Below are 21,704 nucleotides of genomic sequence, written 5' to 3' on the forward strand. Positions count from 1 at the left end.
GAATATGCACAAAAGTGGAGCTATTATCATCTGTTAGGATGTATATGGAGGCTATGGCAAATTTCTTGTGTGAATTTAGGTGGCAGTTCAGAATGAGTATTTTGGCAGGGTGGAAATTTGGAACAGGGATGGTAAAGGGTGAGAGGTTAAGTTGATAAGAATAGAGGATAGCAATGCCTCCACCTTTCTTAGGGATTCTGTTAGATCAGAAGATGTTATAGCCAGGTGGTAAGACTGCAGTATTAGGGATAGAAGGTTTTAGCCAAGTTTCAGATAGGGCAAGAATATGTGGGGAGTAATGGGCTATCCAGGCGTGTAGTTCTGAGGTTTTGCTGACAATGTTTTGGGAATTCAGAGAGTAGATACAGATGCTTCTTGGGTAGGAAGTCGCTGGACTGGAAGGGAGGGTAAAGGGGGGTTGGAGTGAGGAGGGAGTTGGGGGGTGAGGTTTTGTGATTGGCATTTGGAGATGTGAAAGTGGGGCTAGGTTTGGGGTGGATATCACTGGAGAGAAGTAAGGTAAGTGTGGGTATATTAAATAGTGCATGGAGGGGGTAGAAAGTGATGGGCTTTAATTTAGATTTAGAATAGAGGGAGGTATACTGAAGTATGTTAAATTTGAGAAGGCAAATATTAGAGAAGTTAGAGTGATGGAGAGATGCTGAAGGAGTGGATGTTATCTTTATAAGTTAGGTTGGCTAAAGTTGTAGGAGATATGGTAGGGTAGGACAGTTGTTTGTCATGAGGTAGAGACTGTAAAAAGGATAAGTAGTGGGAGAGTTAGGTGGATGTGGATGTTAAAGTGGAACAGTGTAAGTAGAGAGGGCACTGGTGTATTGGATAGGGTGGGTTGGAGGGTGTGGAGGAAGTGAGTGGTTGAAGTGTGCTTAATTTCAGATGGGGAAGTAGTTATGGAGAGGAAGTGGAAGGTGATGGGTTTGCAATGCAGGAAGGGGTGTGGTGGTAAGATTGTAAATCTAAGGAAAGAGGGGGTGGGTGAGTGGGAATGGGAGTAGGAGAGTGGAGTGAGCTCAAGTGTAGTGGGTTGGCCCAGATGAAGAAAGGTGCCAGAAACTATCAGGTAGGTTGCAGTAAGTAAAGAGATTGTCGATGGGGAAACATCTTAAGAGAAAAGGAAAAGAAAACAGGCTGTGGAGTGGAATCCGGTCTAGATCTAATTAAGGGCAAGAAGTATAGGTAGGAAGGGAGAGAAAGCACTGATAGCAGCACAATAAGAGGAAGGAAAGGTGGATGCGGTTAAAAGTATGGATTACAAGGGGGTGTATTATATAACAGCTGTGCACAAGATATTTATAGAAGTTGAAAGTATAGGCTTGGAGACGAAGGGGAGAGAGGTTTCATTTCAGTAGATCTTTATATATATATATATATATATATATATATATATATATATATATAATGTATACACACACACACACACACACATATATATATATATACACATACACATATCTATGTGTGTGTTTGTGTGTGTATGTATCCTCATGCAATAAACAAAAAAATAAGAAACTATAATTCAAAATAAAATTAAGCATCAAATTGGAAAACATGTTCATAGATGCCTGTTTAAACCAGAGAGAAAATAGCCTCAGCTAAATGGATTGTGTTTTGTATAGGATACAATGGCCAATCGGCTTCCAAAGCTTTCAGTGCACCTTCTACATACCTAAACTGTTAGCTCAAGCTGAGCTGACTAAAAGTCAAATTTTGGCACCAAGGCCTTCGGAGCTTACCAGTCATCAGAGATCAAATCTGTGCAAGCTTTTGAAGATAGACTGTCTTGCTAATGCTGCTCCATTGTTAGATAGAAGTATTCCCTTTGAGGAAAAAACTTCAACTTTACTTCTGATGACAGAAAACATATGACAGAAAATGTTTGTAAAACTTATTAATTTTATCTAGTAGAAAGTATTTTAATGACTCTCATGTGACTTTTTCTACACTTTTAAGAGTAAGTGTTACTTTTTTTTTACTTTCGTGGTAAAAAGTTGTTAAAACTAACTTTATTTTTTGGCAAAAGTTTTTTTGTTGTACTTTTGGGGAATAGGGTAAATTTTTACAGTACTTGCTGTGTTTTAATGGGGTAATTTTATTTTTTTTTTAACAACTTAACTCTTTTACTGACTATTGGCACCAGGATTCCTCAGGAATTAAGCACCTTTTTATGCTTAACAATAGAGCAGCCTACCTGTTCCTTGATTCTAATTGCTTCAAAACATGAAAAGAAAAAGACTGTTAAGCAGCCTTTGCTACCACAGCAAGCTGATAAAATGCCTCATCTGCAAGTGGGTGACTCTGCTGTGGTCAAAGGTGGTTCCTTGGATCTTATTTCTTTGGTTCCATTGGTGAGTCCATACAGCCACCATGAGCCTGGGGGTGGGGGGTGATGCATCCTCTATGGCTTTTGGAGTGACCTTGGTGGGCACCCATAGGGGTAATGACCTAGTAGAACAAGAAAAAGAACTAACAAGTGTCAGCAAATATCAGAAGGCATGTATACTCCCATACTTAATAAAACATGTTACTACATGTTAATAAAATCAAGGAAATATTGGAGAAACATTGGGAAATATTTCGTGTGAACCCAGAATTATCTAAAATATTAGGTGATAAACCCCTCATTGTTTATAAAATGGCACATAATTTGAAGAGAATTTTGGAATCGGGTAAAGAGACTAATTTCAAAAGAGGTGAAAATGGTTGTCTATTATCCACTAAGAAATGCGGAAATTGCAACCAATGTAGGTTTATCATGGGGCAAGCTGAGATCACCTTGGACAACATCAACAGGACAGTAATTAGGTTAGCAAAGGGCAATTGCAATACATCTTTTGTTATATATATGGCCAAATGTCAAAAATGCACAGCAAATTACATTGGAAAAACAGAGGGGGCATTCAAAAGGAGAATTTATGACCACATGTACTGTATTAGAAGGAAAGACAGGAATAATGCCCTATACAGGCATGTGGAAAAGGAGGGTGTTAATCATAGTTTCACCTTTGGTATTTTAGAACACATCAAACCAAACCTGAGAGGGGGTAGTAGTAAAGATTTGTTAAGCTGCAAAGAAATATGGTGGCAGCTGTTTACAGATGCTGCTACTGAACCTGGTTTGAACGATTCTATAGCAGTGAAACCATTGTTAGTAAAATAGTAAAATAGAAATTATCCCTATGATGAAATTTGTATATGACCACTGGTTTTCCAAGAAGGTTTGCAACAAGTGTACACAAAGAAAGTTTACACATGTAAGGTATTTTTTTATTTAGTTTAGAATGATAGTCTATCATTCAATGGTGTACATTATTTCACACACCACAAAACATTCCATAATATTTTTCAATTAACCCAGTATACAAATATTTTGAATATTTTTCATACATTTATACTTATATAAATTTTATATATATATAGTCATATTTATATATTTATATATAATTTGTATAAAATTTGTATATATTTATTAAGCACATTCACTTTATTTCATTTTTAAACCACACTCAACATAAACAATGCACAACTATGTTTTTTAGTTGATTAAGAACTTTTTTAACTGATTGAAAATCTTTTAACAGTAGATTTTTGTAATATTCTTATGTATTTTTTAAAATATACAGTTTATTTTCATTTTATTAATTAAGTGTCACAATAGGAGTATATCAATTGTTTGTAACGAACATTTAACATTTATACAATTAGAATTGCATGAAAAAACATAGGACAGGTAGCAACAAAAATTTTGCAAGTATTTAGATAAAATTTTGAAAGTATTTAAATGTATAGTTAATAAATAATAAATATTAGGATGTTTAACTAGTTATGGTTAAACGATGGATATAGCTTTAAGCATTATGTATAGCAACACTATTTCGCGCCAAAAAGGTTACTTAAACTGTGGATTTAAACTGTTTTTTTGTTCTGAAGAAGCCTACATGGGATAGGTGAAAGCGCTTAACCTTGGATTACATCTCTGTGATCGAGTGTTGTTGTGAGTTGCTGTAATAAACATCTTGGCTGTTTTTGCTGTTTACACTGCGTTTCCTCTTATTTCGTTGCTAGAGAAGATAGCGCAGCGTATTTTATTCATTGTTGTGAGAATATGAGGAATATTTTGGCATGCCTTCTTCGAGGAGAAGTCTGCTTTGTTCAACTTGGGGTCTTCTGTTTCTCAAGTAAATGTCCATTATTTAAAATAAGGTTATGATTCGGCTAATACCACTTCCAGGGCTGGTGCTACTGGAACTGTTATGAGGAGCTTTTCCTGGCTGTGTTCTCAAAACTTTCCAGAGGATGCCAAAATAAGATTTTAAATTACCCCTTGGATAGAGCACTAGTGTTTGGACCCTCTGCTGCAGAGATCATTAAAGTGTGATGAGAGAGGAAAGCTGATTCAAGGGATCTCTCAGATTTTTCTGCTTTCTTCTCTACATTTGCCAAGGGATTGAATGGTCCCTCTCCAAATAAACAGTTTCTGCAAGCTACTGAAAAGCAAATGTTTAGAAGACAATGCCAGGGCAGTTCCAAAAAAAAAAAAAAAAAGCAGGAATCCCACATAACAAAGGACAGTCTAATAAATTTAAATGTCTGTATGAAGGATTTCCAACCCCTCCCACCCTGGCAGTCCTTTAATCCTTCAAAAAGTTTGAACTGCCAAGTCTGTCTTTGGCAACAGATTGTTTCAGATAGATGATTTCTGAGAGTATTCCATGAAGGTTACTGATGTTAGTGGGAGTATTGCCCTCCTTTTTGGGGAATTCGGTTTTACCTGCCTGACCAGACTCTTCTTTTCCGTCCTGTCGTGCAGCATATGCTTGCTCAGCAGGTAATTAAAATTGTCCCTCCTCTTCAGGGGAAGGGTTTTATTCCAGGATTGTCCTTTTACCAAAGAAAGAAGATTCTTGGAGGCCCATACTGGATCTTTCTTTTTTGAATCCATTGTGATAGTTTCCATGTTTAAAATGCTGTCAGTTCACAACTTGTTACCCCTTATTCCCCATTTGAGTGTTCATGACTATACATTTAAAAGACACATATCATTGCATTCCTATAGACCCAGATTTCAGACATTTCTAAAGGTTTTCTGGTCTGTATTAAATTATCTATTCTCTGTATTACCCTTTGGTCTAGCTACTACTCCATGGGTGCTCAAAAAGTTTCTGTCTCCTGTGATAGCCTACTGCAAACTCAAGATATTCACATTTTTCCATGTTTAGATGACTTGCTTATCTTTGCAGAGACTTTGTCAAACTGTTTAAAATCTTTCAGTTGAGTAACTTATCTCCACAGGCAGGGATTCCAAGAGAGCTTACAAATGTGTTGGCTGATTCCTTATCACAGGATTGTTTTCCTGGGGTGTTTCCTGGACACCTCAGTTCAAAGAGTTTTCTTTCTCAGGAAACTAGATCTGCATTTAGATTTTTTCATGAGATTTTCCACTCAGGCCACTGTCTGCACAAAGGAATTCCTCAGGATGCTAGGTCTTATGACATTTATGATTACTCATGGTACTCTTGCAAGACTCCACATGAAAAAAAATCAATGATATCAAAATCTTTTTGGACCCAACATCAACATCCCTGACATTTCAAATTCTAGTTTTGGGATTTGTAAACAGTGAGATTTTTGTGGTAGAGAGACAGTTTCTCAAAATCTGTGTTTCTTATTCTCCCTTCATGCTCCATCACAGTTGGTCACAACAGATACTTTATAGATTGCTTGAGGAGCAGTGTCTATAGGGATAAGAGTGACAGGATTTTGGAACCAAAGAGAAAAAACAAAACACATAAAAATATGTTGGCTATTATAAATGTTCTCAATTCTTTCAACCATTTGTGGTCTCTTGACCTCGTCAAGTGTTTACAGACAACACCACAGTGATATGCATAAACAAGCAAGGAGGAACCAGGCCTTACCCTCTGTGCACACTATCCATGGAAGGCTGGGATATAGCTTTTCAGCACAAACTCACTCTACAGGCATAGCAAAATTGTGTAGCAGACAAGCTGAGCAGGACTAAGACATACCCTAATAAATGGAAACTGAATTGGGGGTCTTCCAAGAATTGATACAGCTGTGGGGAGCACCTTCCATAGCTTTGTTTATGTCCACACTTACAACAGAATTCCTGGAAAACAGATACATTTTCTTTTCCTTGTACATGAATGTTCCTTCATGTGTTTTCACTCTTTCTACTAATATTCAGAAGGGCTCCTCAAAGATAATTGTGGTGACTCTCTTCTGGCTCAAGCAGCAGCTCTCCCTTCTTATGGAAATGGAGAACAACATGTAATTATAAGGAGAGTAGGCTACCCTTCCAGGACCAGCCAGCTGATCTGCTCTCTACCCAGGGGAATGAAGTGTGGTCAGAATTCCTGATCAGGAACAAAAGGGCTACAGGGCTCTCACCTAACATGTGAATGCCCTGTTATGCATTCCCATAGAATGAATGGCTAACTGGGTGCTAGCAGAGGAGCTATCAGGTGAGGTCCTGGTAGGGGAGCAAAAAAAAAATATATTATTGCGTATAAATACACAAACTATTTTTCTTTTCAGAATGGGGGTGGGGTGGATAAATAGTGCCTCTCCAGCACTAGCTCTGTCCTTCCTACTCTTGGAGGTATGCTGCTATCAGTAAGTCAAAACTAACAAAACAGGAAAATGCATCTAACTAGTTACCTATAAAAAAGCCAGTCTCTTTATTACTAGGGGCATTGACTACAACTCTGAACTGAGATATATAACAATAAGCATCTTTTTATGCACACTTAAAGTGTTTTTTGATTGTATCTGCTTTATTTTCTGGAAAAAAATAAATAAATATATATATATATATATATATATATAGATATATATATATATATATATGTATATATATATATATATATATATATATATATATATATATATATTTATACTTGTTTCCCACCTTTCTAGGCTAGCATAGTCTGGTTTTCAGGTTAGTGCTGAATTCAGGGTTGTGTTACAGATCTCTGTGTTTGCCCATACCATACTTGGATAGAAGGAAGTTTCTCTGTTCACCTGTCAGAGAGGGAAGCTTTGAGCAGCCTATCTTTCCCTGGAGGAGTGGTTTCAGGTCAGAAAGTAGTAGTTTGTTGGCCATTTTGGGCTAATTTCTATCTCTTTCATTTCCCTACTATAAAAACCACATTTGCCTAGTTTTGCTCGCCGGGCAGCGCCGGTTAGCTAGGGTATAACTATTCCTGGCTCCACAAAGTCTCCTCTTCAATTTTTTTCTTGGAACTAGACAAACTTTCAACTTAAGCACTTAAGCCATTCATGTCTCAGCCCAGTACTTGCTCAAAACTCATAGCAAGCACTTATAAACCCTAGCACTACAGAATGACAAGGCTCTCTATTTGGCCTTACCAGCCATTCAGTAAAACAGTTTAGTGTACCTATCCAGGCATGTCCAAAGGACAGTTTAAGGTGTACTCTCCAGTCCAACTGGTAAATCTGTGCATTTTGAGGCAATGTAACAACCTCATGTACACAGACAACCTCTCCTCCTACCACCAAACACTAATACATCTGAGAGATGCAATTATACAGCCAGACTGGAGGCTAAGCTCTCTCAACCCAAGACTGGATCAGACAGTCAAGAGGAGAAGAGAAATACTGGCATCACACCACCAGTCTCACATAGACCCATTAAACCAGCACCGGTAAAAAACACACGTAAATACACGAAAACATACTCAGAGGCTCTAAATAAAAATCTGCAAAAGTAGCAGAGCCCTCCAAAGCAGACATCCAAGCAACCTCCACCCCTCAACACAAACCATGAAACACATACTTCACAAAACCAGTGTGCCACGCAATCACAGCCCTCAAGGCAAAATAATATACCCAACATACTTGTAATAGGTGACTCTATAGTCAGGCGCACTGACGTCCCACTCACTAGGCTGAATAAGGAGAAGGTTACTGTTAGCTGCCTGTCGGGTGCCAGGATCTGCCACATAACACAAGCACTCAGGTCACTCCAGAACAAGTACAAATATGACTCTGTCATTGTCCATGTTGGTGTGAATGACCTGAGCCATACCTCCCTGGACTACATGAAAAGAGACATGGAAGAGCTCTCTGATCATGTTGCCCAGGCCGGTATGACCCTGACCCTGAGTAGCATCCTGCCCTTACCAAGAATGATACAACGGTATAAAGAAAAAAAATATCAATTTCAACAATTGGCTAAGTATCTGGTGTCATTCAAAGGGGATCCAGTGTCTGTCTACCTGGGATAACATGCTCAACAAGCCACACTGCTTCGCTAGAGACGACTTGCACCTGTCGCCCTTAGGATTTCGAATACTGGCCAAGGCTCTTGCCACCCCCATATTGCCTTTTTTAGGCAAGACTCAAAAGACAAACCCACTGCCGTAAATATCAAAAGTAACAAAAATCTGAGGGTAATGCTACTCAATGTCAGATGTCTAAACCTCAAAATGCACGCACTCGAGGCACTCCTCAGTATGGAGAAAATCGATATATGTTTAGTAACAGAAACCTGGTTTAAGGCTCCAGAGAGCACCCCAGCACTACCAGGCTACAACTCATGCCATATTATTTGGCCACAGAACCCTGACCGAAATACAAAAGGCGGGGGAGTATCCATATTCATCAAGGATACCCACACCTCCAGGTTAGTGGCACAGCACGATGCTTCAGAGATTATCCACGTGCAACTAACAATGGGCAAAACTCCCTTGCCCAACATTTCCTAGAATTCATAAACTCAAACGCCCTGGAACAACTGGTCAACACTCCCACCAGAGGTGACAACATATTGGACCTGGTCATCACCAGCATGGGCATACAGTGTTCCACAGCGGAGGTCAACCCCTCTCTGCTTAGATCTGACCACAAACAAATCACTTTGGATATCCACATTCCGCCCCCACCCCTGGACAAGGAAACCATGCTGAAGGATAATGCTGTTCAAGCTGCAAAATCCTTTACTAATGCATTCTACGGGCACCTGCAAGAATGCATGGATCATGCTATCCCAAGCAAAACCAAGACTCACTCCTCCAAGAAAAGGAAACCAGTCTGGTGGATCCCTGCCATAAACAAGCTATACAATAGAAGGTGGAAACTAGTACAGAAAAGAGTAAAATCCTAAGAAGGGAAGACATCCCTGATCAGTATCAGCAAGAAACTACGATCCCTCATAAAATCGTCCAAGGCGAGCTTTGAAAGAAAACTTGCCAAGTACTCCAAAGATAACCACAAGGCATTTATTAGCTAAGTCAAGAATCTAAGTGGCAATGCTCAGATCTGCTCAGAGTTAATGCAGAATGGCACAAAATACACTGAACCAACCGATATTGCCAACATCCTGGCAGACAGGTTCAGTAAAAACTTCACTTCCTTCTCACCCCCAAAAGGGCTCATATCCATACCAGAAGAATGTAGAGCCCCTGAAATCACAGACACTCAGGTTAAAATAGCCCTCTCCAAAGCCAAAAACACAGCATCAGTGGGACCCGACGGAGTCCCAGGCTGCATCCTACATGAGCTCAAAGACGAATTAACCTCTCACCTAAACACACCGTTCGAACTCAGCCTCTCCACAGGCTAAGTGCCCATAGAGTGCTGCACAGCAACAGTTATTCCATTCCACAAAGGTGGAGCTACAACAGACCCTGGGAACTATTGCCCTATAAGCCTGACTAGCTTGGTCTGCAAGGCTATGGAGCACATCATCATGGATCTAATTAACAGAGATATTGGGAACCTCCAAACACTGGACCCTACCCAGTTCGACTTTGTTAAGGGCAGATCATGTCTCCTGAACCTGGTGGACTTCTTTGAGACAGTTACCAAAGCTATAGATGAGGGAAAGGTGGTACACACAGCCTACCTAAACCTCACAAAGGCCTTCAACACCATTCCCCATTCTGGTATTATAGACAAGCTCACCAGCCTGAACATAAACCCCTATGTCACAAGATGGGTTGCTAATTGTCTCACGGACAGAACCCACATGGTGTGAGTTGCGGGAGCTAGGTCTAACTCTAAACCGGTTACAAGTGGTGCTCCCCAGGGCTCAGTCCTAGGACCCCCTCCTGTTTGGCATATACTTTTGAGAGGTACAGACAAGCACAGGAGGACTATGGCTGACCAAGTTCGCAGACAACTGCAAACTAGGGGCTATAATTGACTCATTGGCTGACACAGACATCCTCCAAAAGGGTCTCACTGAGACCGGATACCTGATGTCAAAATCATGGCCTCAAGCTAAATGCCAAAAAGTGCATAGTTATTCCCTTTGGAAATAACAAAGTACCAACACACTACCACATAAGTGGTAGTCTTCCTAAATATGGAAAATGTAATAAGGGATCTGGGGACCCAAGTAGATAGTAATCTCTCCTTTGATAATCACATTGCCAAAGTGGTTAGAAAATCCTTCTATGTGGCCTACCTAATCACAAAAAGGTTTGCATCCAGATCAAAAGAGGTCATTCTGCCCCTCTACTCATCACTCACCAGACCCATCATAGAGTACAATGCTCCATTTGGGATGTACCTTACAAGACACCTGCAACAGCTGGAAAGACCACAGAAGTACCTCACCAAGAGGATCACTGGCCTCAAACAGATGCCCTATGCAGCTCAACTGAAGAAACTCCAGCCGTACTCGGTTGCATACCGCCTGTTCAGAGGTGATCTCTGCCTGACATATAAGGCCATGTCCAACCCAGAATTGATGGACATGCTCCACCTAAATAAAACCTTATCCCCTTGAGCCACACACTCTAGGGACCTAAACCTCACCACAACAATAAATAGGACATGCTGGAGGGATAGATTCCTGTCTCAGAGACTTCCCATGCTTAGGAACAAGATTCCAGTCTACATTAGGCAGAGCTCCTCGCTAGTACTTTTCAAGAGAAACCTTGACAAGTGGATGGGAAACATAAAGTTTAACCCGGCAATCACTTCAGTGGCTCTGCTAGACAGAGGCACAGGGAACTAATCTAAGGGGGCGGCGAAAGCCAGCACATTCTGGCTAGGCTTATAAATGCCTTCGGGCAGATAGCCTAGTACCTACCTATGAACCTATGAACCTATAAATTATAACAAACAGCTTCAAGAAGGCATATTTCTAAGTCTGGATACCCAGTAATTTGATATGCAGGTAAAATGCATAATCCCTTAAACAGTAAAGTTATTTACCTGAAATAGATAACTTAAAGTGCTGCGGTAGCGTTGTCACCTCACAGTAAGACACTGTCCGGTTCGATTCTCAGCTAGAGCGTCTTCTGCGTGGAGACATGCGTGAATGGGCATACCTTCGTTGAAGGTTGTGCGTCAGGCCTGGCAAGCCGGTATGTAAAAATCAACTGCCAATCATTAGCGGACCGGAGTTCTGCTGTGGCGACCCCTAACCGGGAGAAGCCGAAAGACACAAACAAACAAACAAAGATAACTTAAAGTAGTCTAAATAAATGTCCAAACAGTAAAAGCTTGCACCAGAAAATAAAAATAAGTAATTTGCAGCCTTAAAAGATTGCAAGAAAAACCTTATAACATTTAAACTAAAATACATCTACCTTTGGCTACAGATATACTGTTCTTTACTGTTCCTGACTTCTTAGTCTAAAAATAGAATGTTCAGAGTATGTCCCAATGATAGCTTCCAGTAGTAATAGTTAACTGATTAAAATTAATAGACAATCCCTCTATTTATAAATTCCTAGACAGGATGGGTTGGAGATGGTGGCATTGACAAAAAGGCAAGAGTCAGAGCTGGAAGTGGCAGAGTTAAAGATGTTAAGATTTCCAGTGGGTGTGACAAGGATGGAACAGGATTAGGAATTAGTATATTAGAGGGTTAGCTCAGGTTGGACGGTTTGGAGACAAAGTCAGAGAGGCGAGATTGTGTTGGTTTAGACATGTGCTGAGGAGGGATGCTGGGTATATTGGGAAAAGGATGCTAAGGATGGAGCTGCCAGGTAAGAGGAAGGCCTAAGATAAGGTTTATGGATGTGGTGAGAGAGAACATGCAGGTGGTTGGTGTGACAGAGCAATATGCAGAGGACAATAAGAAATGGAAACAGATGATCTGCTGTGGCGACCCCTAACGGGTACAGCCAAAAGAGAAGCAGAAGACAGGATATCCTATAGCTCAATTTAAATTCATAAGATATTCCTGTTTTTACAGTTCCATATCCAAGGAGAAGGAGTAAAATGAAATAAGCAACAATCCACTAGGGCAAGAACAGTCCATAATGGTCATCATTTAGGCAGTGATAATGGAGTTTATTCTTTTGGTAGCAACACAGATATGAGAATATTGTTATGTACAGATCCTAGCCCCTTCTCTAAGAATGTATAGGCTACCCACATCACTTTGGGGTCTCACAATGCCCACCCTTGTGAATGCATATTCCTGTTTACATACTTACGAAGGCAAGCAACAGGCAATGGCTTGGTGAGTAATAAGCCTGTTCCTCTAGGTCACTTACTACATTGCTGCCCTTTGTATAAAAAAAATGTAGCTGTACGTATCTTTCTCCACCTCACCCAACTCTCAAAGATGGGACCACAGATCCACTTCTGCCAGAACCCTCAAGCCTCAGAATTAGTAATCAAACTCATTTCACCTGGGCTGTAGACAAGGTCTTATGCCCTTGTGCCAACAGAACTGACTAGCAGTCAGGAATTTCACATCTCCTTAACTGACTGCTGGCAGATATGAATAATTGCCAGAGGCTCCACATATACCTCAGGGTAGGCCTGATTCTTACCTCTGCCTAGAAGCTCAATGATAGAAAGCTGTTGAAGAGCAAAGATGCATGTTTTTTTCAGTATGGGACTCTCTCAACGTAGTGCCATCAGTGATGGATTATTTTTCTTAAATATTTGTTACATGCCTGAATTATTCCTGTTTAAAAGCTGCTGTCTTCAACTTACACCAAGGCTCAAATTCATTGTGTGTGGCTTCTTAAAATTTATTTATTTATTTAAAATTTGTTGACCGGTAAAGTCCAATTAGGAAAGAGACATTTTTCAGCTGAGGCCCGAGGAGACACGCGCCAGATGCATGTCTTAGGAATGTGGGAAGAAGTCAGAGAACCCAGCGGAAACCTATGCGAATACAGGGAAGACTCTACACAGAAGGCACCCCAGCTGAGAGTCGAACCAGTGAATCTGTTGCTGTGAGGCAATAAAGTTAACCACTGCACTGCCGTGTATGAGGATTTCCTTAATGGTAAATTTCTAATCAGACCTCATATAATGGATGTAATTCCTCAGTGAGATTTGTACTCTGCACTTGGAAAAACACACTGCCCATCTGTTTGAACCAGCTTAAACTTCAAAGCTGACATTCCTGTCATGGAAAATACTGTTTCTAGTAGCCACAACCTCATCTAGAAGAGTTTCAGAACTGTGAATATTATATGTGAATCCTCCATTCCGTGTACTTCACAGTGATAGAAGTTTCTTATGAACAAATCCATCTTTTATGCCTAGGGTAACCAGTGAGACTAACCTCAGTCAATCCATCTGCTTATATCCTTTGCAGTCTGCTTAAATTGAGGAGTGTATTTGTTACTTTGCATGGATATACACAGCCAACTTAGATTTTATATGGATAGAACCAAGTGTTTAGGTATTATTCTCTGTTATTAATATTTTTATCCAATAATAAATCAACTGCAACGTTTGCAAAGTGATATCATCAAGGGAGTGATGCCTGCCTGCATTAAATTTTGTTGAGTGAAAGATATTGAAACTTTGTCCTCTCAGCCAGGACTCCAAAATGCAGCCTTGGATGATATTTGTGCAGCATCTATTTGGGCTTCACTGAATGCTTTTTGAAGTTCACTACAAACTGGATGTGATTTGTAGATTTAGGTGCTTCAGAGTGGCCACAGAAATCAGAAGTATATTCCCATGAGAATGACCACACAAGAGGGCAGGTTTTGGGGGTCTGCCCTTCTGCTGATGAACACAGGCCTCCTTATACCAGCTATGAAGGTTATGTACTTTCCTGTAACAATAGATCTGGATGAGGAGGTCCATCCTCATCCATCCTATTTCAGTCCTCAGCAGTATATGTGTCCTCATTCCTTGAGGGCCTCATTTTTAATGCCCTGTTTTGTATGTCATAATTGAGATCTAGACAGGGTCGGCCCGTGCTATTGGACTGCTGGACTGCAGCCCCCCCCAGCTGTAAAAAAGAAAAGAAAATAGAAAAGTAGAAAATAAAATAAAAAAAAACAATCGCAAATAGCAGACCCACGCATGTGCACTAGCAGCATTTCTGATATCCGGACTGCTGCTGAGACAGTCTGGAGCATGCACAGACTGTCTCAGCAGCAGTCCAGATTAGGAAACATTCAAGAGCAGAGATCCCAGAAGTCTATGCAGTTGCAACTGCATAGACTGTCACTGGGAAGGGATCGGACTCAGACTGCAATGTCGTCAGGCTTAAGTCTCGTCGGGGGAAGAACATCTCACAGGCTGTATTGCTCCAATGGACATAGGTCACAGGCAGGCTTGTAGTGCAATGGCTGTAGATTTAATGCAACAAAGGGATCTACTACATCTATCCAGGTAAGATGTGTGTCTGTGTCTGTGTGTAAAATGCCCCAGGTACTACATGGTGGTGGGTAGAGAATAAGGCTTGAACCCTGCACCTTGTGCCCAGGTGGGAAGAGCCTGAATTCCCTACCCACCACCATTTGTAAAAATGTTGCAGATTTTTCCCTCATACTTGTTCTGACTGTTCCTCATAAAATCTGTGGTTTCTGTATTTTAGTGTCCTTGCAAAGCCAGTAGTGCATTGGTGCAGTGGTACCATTGTTGCCTAACAGCTACATGTTCTCTGGTCTGATTCTTGGCTGAGGTGCCTTACCTTCTGTGTGGAGTCTGTATGCTCTCCTTGTTTTAGTTTCCTCTAGTGTCCTCTCATCTTACAAAGACATGCGTCTGTCTGGAGTGTTTCTCCTTGGGCCTCTGCTAAAAATTAGCTTTTGTTCCAAGTCCGACTTTCCTGGTTAACAAATGTTAAAAATGACACACATTTGAATATCAGACTTCATATTCTTCAGAAAGTGCATGGTAACACAAAAGCTTTTATTCTAGCAATTTTCTAAGTGTATAAGATGGATATTTGAAATTTGTGCCCCATTATTGGCTTCATCCAGGTTTTGTGCTAAGGTTGAGAGCTATGGTAAGAACTGAATTCACTGAATATGTTTGGGGGCTATATTCCCCCATTACTGGCTTTGTCCGGGTGTTTTTTGCTAATAGGTTGAGAGCTATGGTGAGAACTGAATTCACTGAATGTTTGGGGGCTGTATTCACCCATTGTTGGCTTTGTTCAGGTGTTTTGTATTAAGAGGTTGACAGCTGTGCTATGGTGAGAACTGAATTCACTAAATGGTAGCCATTTAAGTTTCCATCTTCCTCTTTTACAAAACAGTTGATTTGGCATAGTGGTAGGTTGCTCTGACTGTTTTGCACAGGGTCCCCCTGAGTTCAAGACGTGGCAGTGAAATGTATGGTGGTAACACAGCATTTTATTCTAGCAACTTTCCAACATTATACAAGCAATGTTTAAAATGTGTTCCTGGTTTTTGACCTTTTGCCCCCCAATAAATTTTGGCTTTTTCCAGATTTCTTGTGCTGCAAACTTCAGTGATTACAGCTGAGTGTCGAGTAGATTTTACAAGGAGCTGAGAGCTGCAGGGGAACAAAAGTTTAGTGCTGCTTATGCTAAGTCTGCTTGCACTGTTAATAGCACAACAGGTAGTGTACTTGCTTTTGATGCAGAAGGCTGTGGGTTCTACTCCCACAGTAGGTAAATGCATTGCTGATAATGTACTGTGTTGTAAAGGGGGTGGATGCTGCAGTCCTTTTTGCAAAGATACCTAGTAACTATGAACCTGTTATCAGTTTCCATTCCCTATTGCGGTATTACTAGCTTATCATTTTTTTAATGCATGCAACATAGGCAATTTATTCTTCAAGGCAAGGGGCACTTTATTTGTAGATGAAACAATGACATGTAAAGTTGTTTGCTAGCAGCAACCTCTTTATTAGTTACAGATTTATTTAATGTGGATTTTACTACTTCAGAGATTGTGCATATTTACTGATACTGATGAACTATAGAAGGTTGAGTAGACTTTTTATGATGGAAATGTTTTGAATTGGGCAGTTTTGTCATTGGTGTATGTATTTTGTTTCATTGTTTACTGGAAAAATGTTCAAAACAATAAATTTAAAATGCCCTCTTAACAACTGTACTGTATTGTACAAGGAATATAATGTAATACAGTCAGGAAGGTGTATCAAAGAGCATGTGTATGTTTCATGTTCAAGGGGCCTATGATTTTGAAAACAGCCCAGAGTTAATCTTTATCTGCCACTGGCAAAATGTATTTTCTTTGAATGTGGGTTTCAATGCTGTTTCAATGCATGTGAGTTTCAAGGGCAGAGAAGTTTTAATGCTAAGTCTATTTTCATTGTGAGACTGCATCGCTTTGTTTAACATATATCTATTAGGGTTTGTGCTGTAAAATGCAAAATAAAACTTTCAAATGAAATCTAAATCATCGCAGAAGTAAAGCAGCATGCACGTTACAGTGTTTATGGTAAATGGGGCAAAATAACCAAGGAATGGGACCTTGGAATGGCTGCAAGGGGGAGGCTCCATTCCACCATGATTTTGTGAGGAGGGGGGGTAGCAAACTCAGACAGCCCCGGTTGAACTATACCTCTCAGTTGTCGATATGTTTGCAGAATGAATAGATATTTGCTTCTTATTTTTGGTTTGTTCCTCATAAAATTTGTGGTTTTCTAGCAAATCATTTAGGAATGAAGTCACTAAATGACAGATATTGAGTTTCAGACTTCATAACCTTCAGAAAAATGCATGCTAATGCAAGACCTGTTATTCTATCAACTGTCTTAAGTTTATACAAGAGCAATTTTTAGTAGTGTTTGTATGTTTCCCCAATATATTTGGCCTTGTCCAGATTTCCTGCATTAAGAGGTTGAGAGGTATGTGCAAATCGCTTTGTAGAATTATGAATATCCAAACCTCTCCATTGTCTCCAATTTTGGCTCAAAATGTTGCTCTCCCCTAATAATCCCTCCTCAAAATGGCAATTTTGGAAGAAAACGTGGAGGGTTTACAATTATATAACTGTAATGATCAGAGTTATAGATTACTTTTATTTCAGAAATGCATGTAAATGCTCTTATTTTGTTAGCTGCTCAAGTTAACAGTGTTAATATTAAAAAGGTGTCCCTTTTTTGACAGGTTCCCAGCTGTATTGTGTGGCAACTTTATATTTTTGCATCACATTTTGGTCTGTAAAATTGTAGTTTTCTGGCAAATTAGTGGCAAGTCATTAAAGATTAAAGTTATCAAATAATGACAGACATTTGAGTTTCAGATTTCATACCCTTCAGAAAATTTGTACTAATGCAAGACCTACTACTGTTCTGTTATCTAAGTTAATAAGAGCAATATTTAAAAAATTGTCCTTATTTTTGGGCCTGTGTCCCACTTCTAGTTCTATGTATGACTTTGTCCAGATTTCTTGCTCTAAAGTTGAGAGGTATGAGTGTCAGAGCCATCACTGTCAGCCAGAGACATTTCAAATTGTGACATACTTGTTGCACCCCACTCCCCATTGTAGTGGCTCTGGAAGTGTCCAAGGAAGGCAAGGAGCAGTTATGCAGTGTAAGTGTGCAGAGTATTCCCCCATCAAAGGTAGACCACAAGTACGACCGTGGCTTTTCTGTCCTTGATTTTGCAGAATGTTCTGATTTTCTGTCATATTTTTATACTGTTGATTTATGCTTCTTATTATTCAGGAAATGCATACTGTCACAGTGCCCTGTTGCTCTGTTTAAGTAGCAATGATTTAATGACCATCAGGTAAGCTTGTCAGAGATTGTAAGATGCAAGTAAGCTTTAATAAGCATACTGTTAAAGAATTACCAGCATTGAAAGCCTTTTTGTTGTTGCCATGCCGAGAATATTTACATAACTAGATAATGTATAAGCCTTGGGTATTGAAATGCATTTGACAGTATTTGTAATAAAAGGACATGATTACAGTATTTTCAGAAGCTCATTACATTTGTAGGAGACTTGCAGTCATCTTTTGTTGGAGACTTGCAGTCATCTTTGCAGGCTTACCCGTAAACTAAACAGAATGCCAATCTATCATGTGTGGTCCATAACTTGTGCAGGAATCCTTTAAGCAATTTATCTTGACCTTGTTTCTTGTTTGCTGTTCATTTTTTACTTTGATCATGCCTTCCCCATGAAGCAAGTAGATAGCTGTGTCAGGCAGCAGGTCTTTTTTGGATAAGAAACATTTTTACAAGTGGAGGTATCACAGAGTTTGCTACTTTCAGCATGTTACTTGGTAATTTTATAAAGCTGAATATAAATTATAATTAGAACTGCAGTGCAAGGAGTAGTGGTTTGAGTCGAGTGCTGCTTGTGTTTTTCTACTTGATTTTGACTGGCATTCCAGTAATGTATTTAAAAAGTAATTTATTTTTTCATGCCTCACAACCTGTTTCCATCTGGATATTAAGTAAGTTGTCATGTAGCCAATGCATTGAAATATTTTTTTCTTCTACACTTCATTTTGTCTTGATTGGACTCTCGTAATGACTGTTTGGCTAATGACTGTTTGGCATACAGGGCAGCGTATTTAATTAAAGTTCCAGTTGTTGTGGTTTTGAGCATAGCTCCACCCCTGTTCTAGTTGGCCACACCCCCTCCCATTGGTCACACCCATTCAGCTATCTCCTGCAGCCCTCCTTTAATTTGAAGTCAACAGCCGCCACTGGATCTAGAAAGGAAGATCTTGCTTAAAATCTGGAGAGAAAGGTCTGTGTCCAGACTATTATGATTAAGAAGGGATGGGGGATTAATAGCCTGGAAACGTTTCAGATGACACTATGGGATAGACATGCTAATCCAGATCTAGTGTTATGGAAGTATATGTTTATTTGATATTGACTTTGGTGAATATTGCTTTAATAACTTCAAACAATAACATTATAATGCTGGAAAAGTAGTTATAAAGTTGTGATTATGGTGGTACAGTAATAAAAATGTATTAACTTAGCTAGGATATCTTTTTATTATTATGCTATTTTTATTTATACCCAAGATTAAGATAAATGGAATATCTAAATACTTTTAAAGTCTGTAATCATTTAATCATTATTTTGATCTTTAAAGTATGATTGTCACCCTTCTTCTCCATACGTTATTGTGGTTACTTAAAATTATTTTAGTTAAGTTTTGTTTTCTGTGTTTACACACATTTAAACATATATAACAAATGTGTTACATTTTCAAGTATCATTTAACATCATTCTATTTCCTCAGTATAAGAGTCATATAATTTTCCTTCTTTCTGCATTAGGTGTGATAGGAACAGGACATTACTGTGCTCAGAGGGGGTTCTCAGATACTGTCAGAAGCATGGTAGCCAAATTAGTGCCACTGACACGTAGACTGTGGCAAATGACAAAGGTGAAAATGCTACCTACCCCAGCCAAGTTCCACTACATCTTCAATTTAAGAGATTTGTCTCGAATTTGGCAAGGCATGCTTAACACCACAGCTGAAGTTGTTTGCAATCAGACAGTAAGTAATGTTGCTTAATGATTCAAGGAAGTAAACAATGACAGCTTATGGAAAGCTGATGTGTTTTGCTGTTGTGACTGCACGCATAATGTATTATTGCACATAAAATCAGTTTAATTCTTACTATGTAGCTTATTGCCTGCATATCTGTTTCATGCGTTATTACTGGTACTGGCATCCATTACACACAATTTATAGAGTATGAACAGCAATCTTTTCCACTAACTTGTACAATTATCTGTAATGCAAATGCTAGGTAAGTAAATAAATAAAAATGCAAATGCTGTGTGCACCCACAGTCACCAGAACCACTAGTTGAACTAAAGTCAACAGTGCTGTAGTCAAGGTTTTATCCACCTGGCAGTGTAATTAAGTTTTATGAATCACACAGGACAACAGACAAGCATGATTATGCACAGTCCTTATAAGGGGCTGTATATGATGTATGTGAATTTGGGGGTATGTTATTTTACAAATATCGCTGTAAAAGGGACATGAAGTAGAATTAGGAAAGGTAGTATATAACAGAGACAGACATTAAGAATCTGTATTTGAGATGAAGCAGGTCTTCGGGATGTTGTTGGAGTAGACATGACCTGAGTAAATGAAGAAAGATAAGCAAAGTAGAAACATGCACAAATGTTACTCAAACTTCTTATATTGTTATTTATTTATTTTGTAAACTGTGACTCAGGTAATGCTTTAAATATGCCACATGATTAGTTACTTATTCGGTTTGTTTGTTTATTTACTATGGCGTTGTAGCCTTAGTTGCCAATAGTGGTCTCAACCCATTTACAGGGAGAAAAAAAATTCCACTAATAGTGCTGCATAGATAAAAATGTACAACTTTAATTTTCCTATACACTTCAAAATAGCCAGTCAAAACATCCTACAGACTACGTCAAATATCATAAATACATTAATAATCCTGTCACCCCAAAGGGAGCATCATTGAGCAGTGCTGTCAAAAGCCACATAGCTCCTAGTCTTGCACAGAACCGTCATTCTTTTTGCAGTCCTAAGCTATAAACTAATCAACTTAATTTCTCTTTTTTGCCAGCAGACTTTGTGCCCTGTGTTTTGTTACTGCCATAAATCCTTCCCGCCCTGCATCCTTCTTCCCCAGTCTACAAACTCTTCATAACAAACTAACAAACTGCATTCATCTGATCACTCTTTCTCTGTACTAGCACCTAAAGTACAAGCATCCATCCCTGTACAGGTAAAAATCCATCTCATCTTATCCAAAGTTTCATTTAGTATTTCAGTATTCACAAAGCCAGTGCTTCTACAATAGAGGCAGTACCTAAAATGCAAAGTACATAAATCCCTATCCAAAAACTCTTAACAAACTAATTGTATGACACAAATGCTATTTCTTGTCCGTTTTGCCATCCTCGGCTTTTCTCCCTCTCTTACCCTGTTAACATTCCCTTCCTCATGCCATTCTTTTCTCAAATTCCTCTTCACTTACCTATACCCTATACTTCTCCCTCAAGTCTGCAACCAGTTGTGTATTTCGTAAATAGCAAGATTACTCTGTTAATCAGCTATTGTGACTAACTTGACTCCTTGTTTATTCATTCATGTTTTATTACCGTCTGCTTATTCAAGTTTATATTAGCTTTGTAACCATGGGTTGAAACTGAAGAAGATCCATATGGATCAGTGCTCTACCCTCGTCAGCAAATAAATAAAATTGAATGATTGCACATACATGTACAGATTTAAATCAGTGGCAGTGTACTCTAATATTCATTTATTTTCATTACCTCCATTGTACAGTTTGTGGTTGTGGGAATTAAAACCTATACTGACAAGCAGCAGACGTACAGCAGGAACTAGTCCTAGAGAGTACACTAGTCCTTCACAGTTTGCTGTAAAAAAAAAAAAACGAAATGATATCTAAGATATTGCTGCAACAAAAAGTTACATGAGGTGCTATTCATAATGCTAGCATTTAATAAACAGATCATTAAGACTGTAACAAAACTTTCCAGAATACTGTAGA

At 39.2% G+C, this 21,704-nt stretch overlaps 1 protein-coding gene across 1 annotated transcript in view; it reads left to right on the forward strand.

Annotated features, from left to right (window-relative positions):
- Window positions 1-21,704, forward strand: part of DNAH5 (dynein axonemal heavy chain 5) — a 1,226,896-nt gene that overhangs the window by 316,535 nt on the left and 888,657 nt on the right. Inside the window, exon 12 of the mRNA XM_044065791.1 lies at window positions 19,467-19,690. Within this exon, the coding sequence (XP_043921726.1) occupies window positions 19,467-19,690 (224 nt within the window). The remainder of the gene's footprint in view (window positions 1-19,466; window positions 19,691-21,704) is intronic.

Source organism: Protopterus annectens, chromosome 3.part0, assembly GCF_019279795.1.
Source record: "Protopterus annectens isolate FY-2018-M chromosome 3.part0, PAN1.0, whole genome shotgun sequence".
Lineage (NCBI taxonomy): Eukaryota > Metazoa > Chordata > Ceratodontiformes > Protopteridae > Protopterus > Protopterus annectens.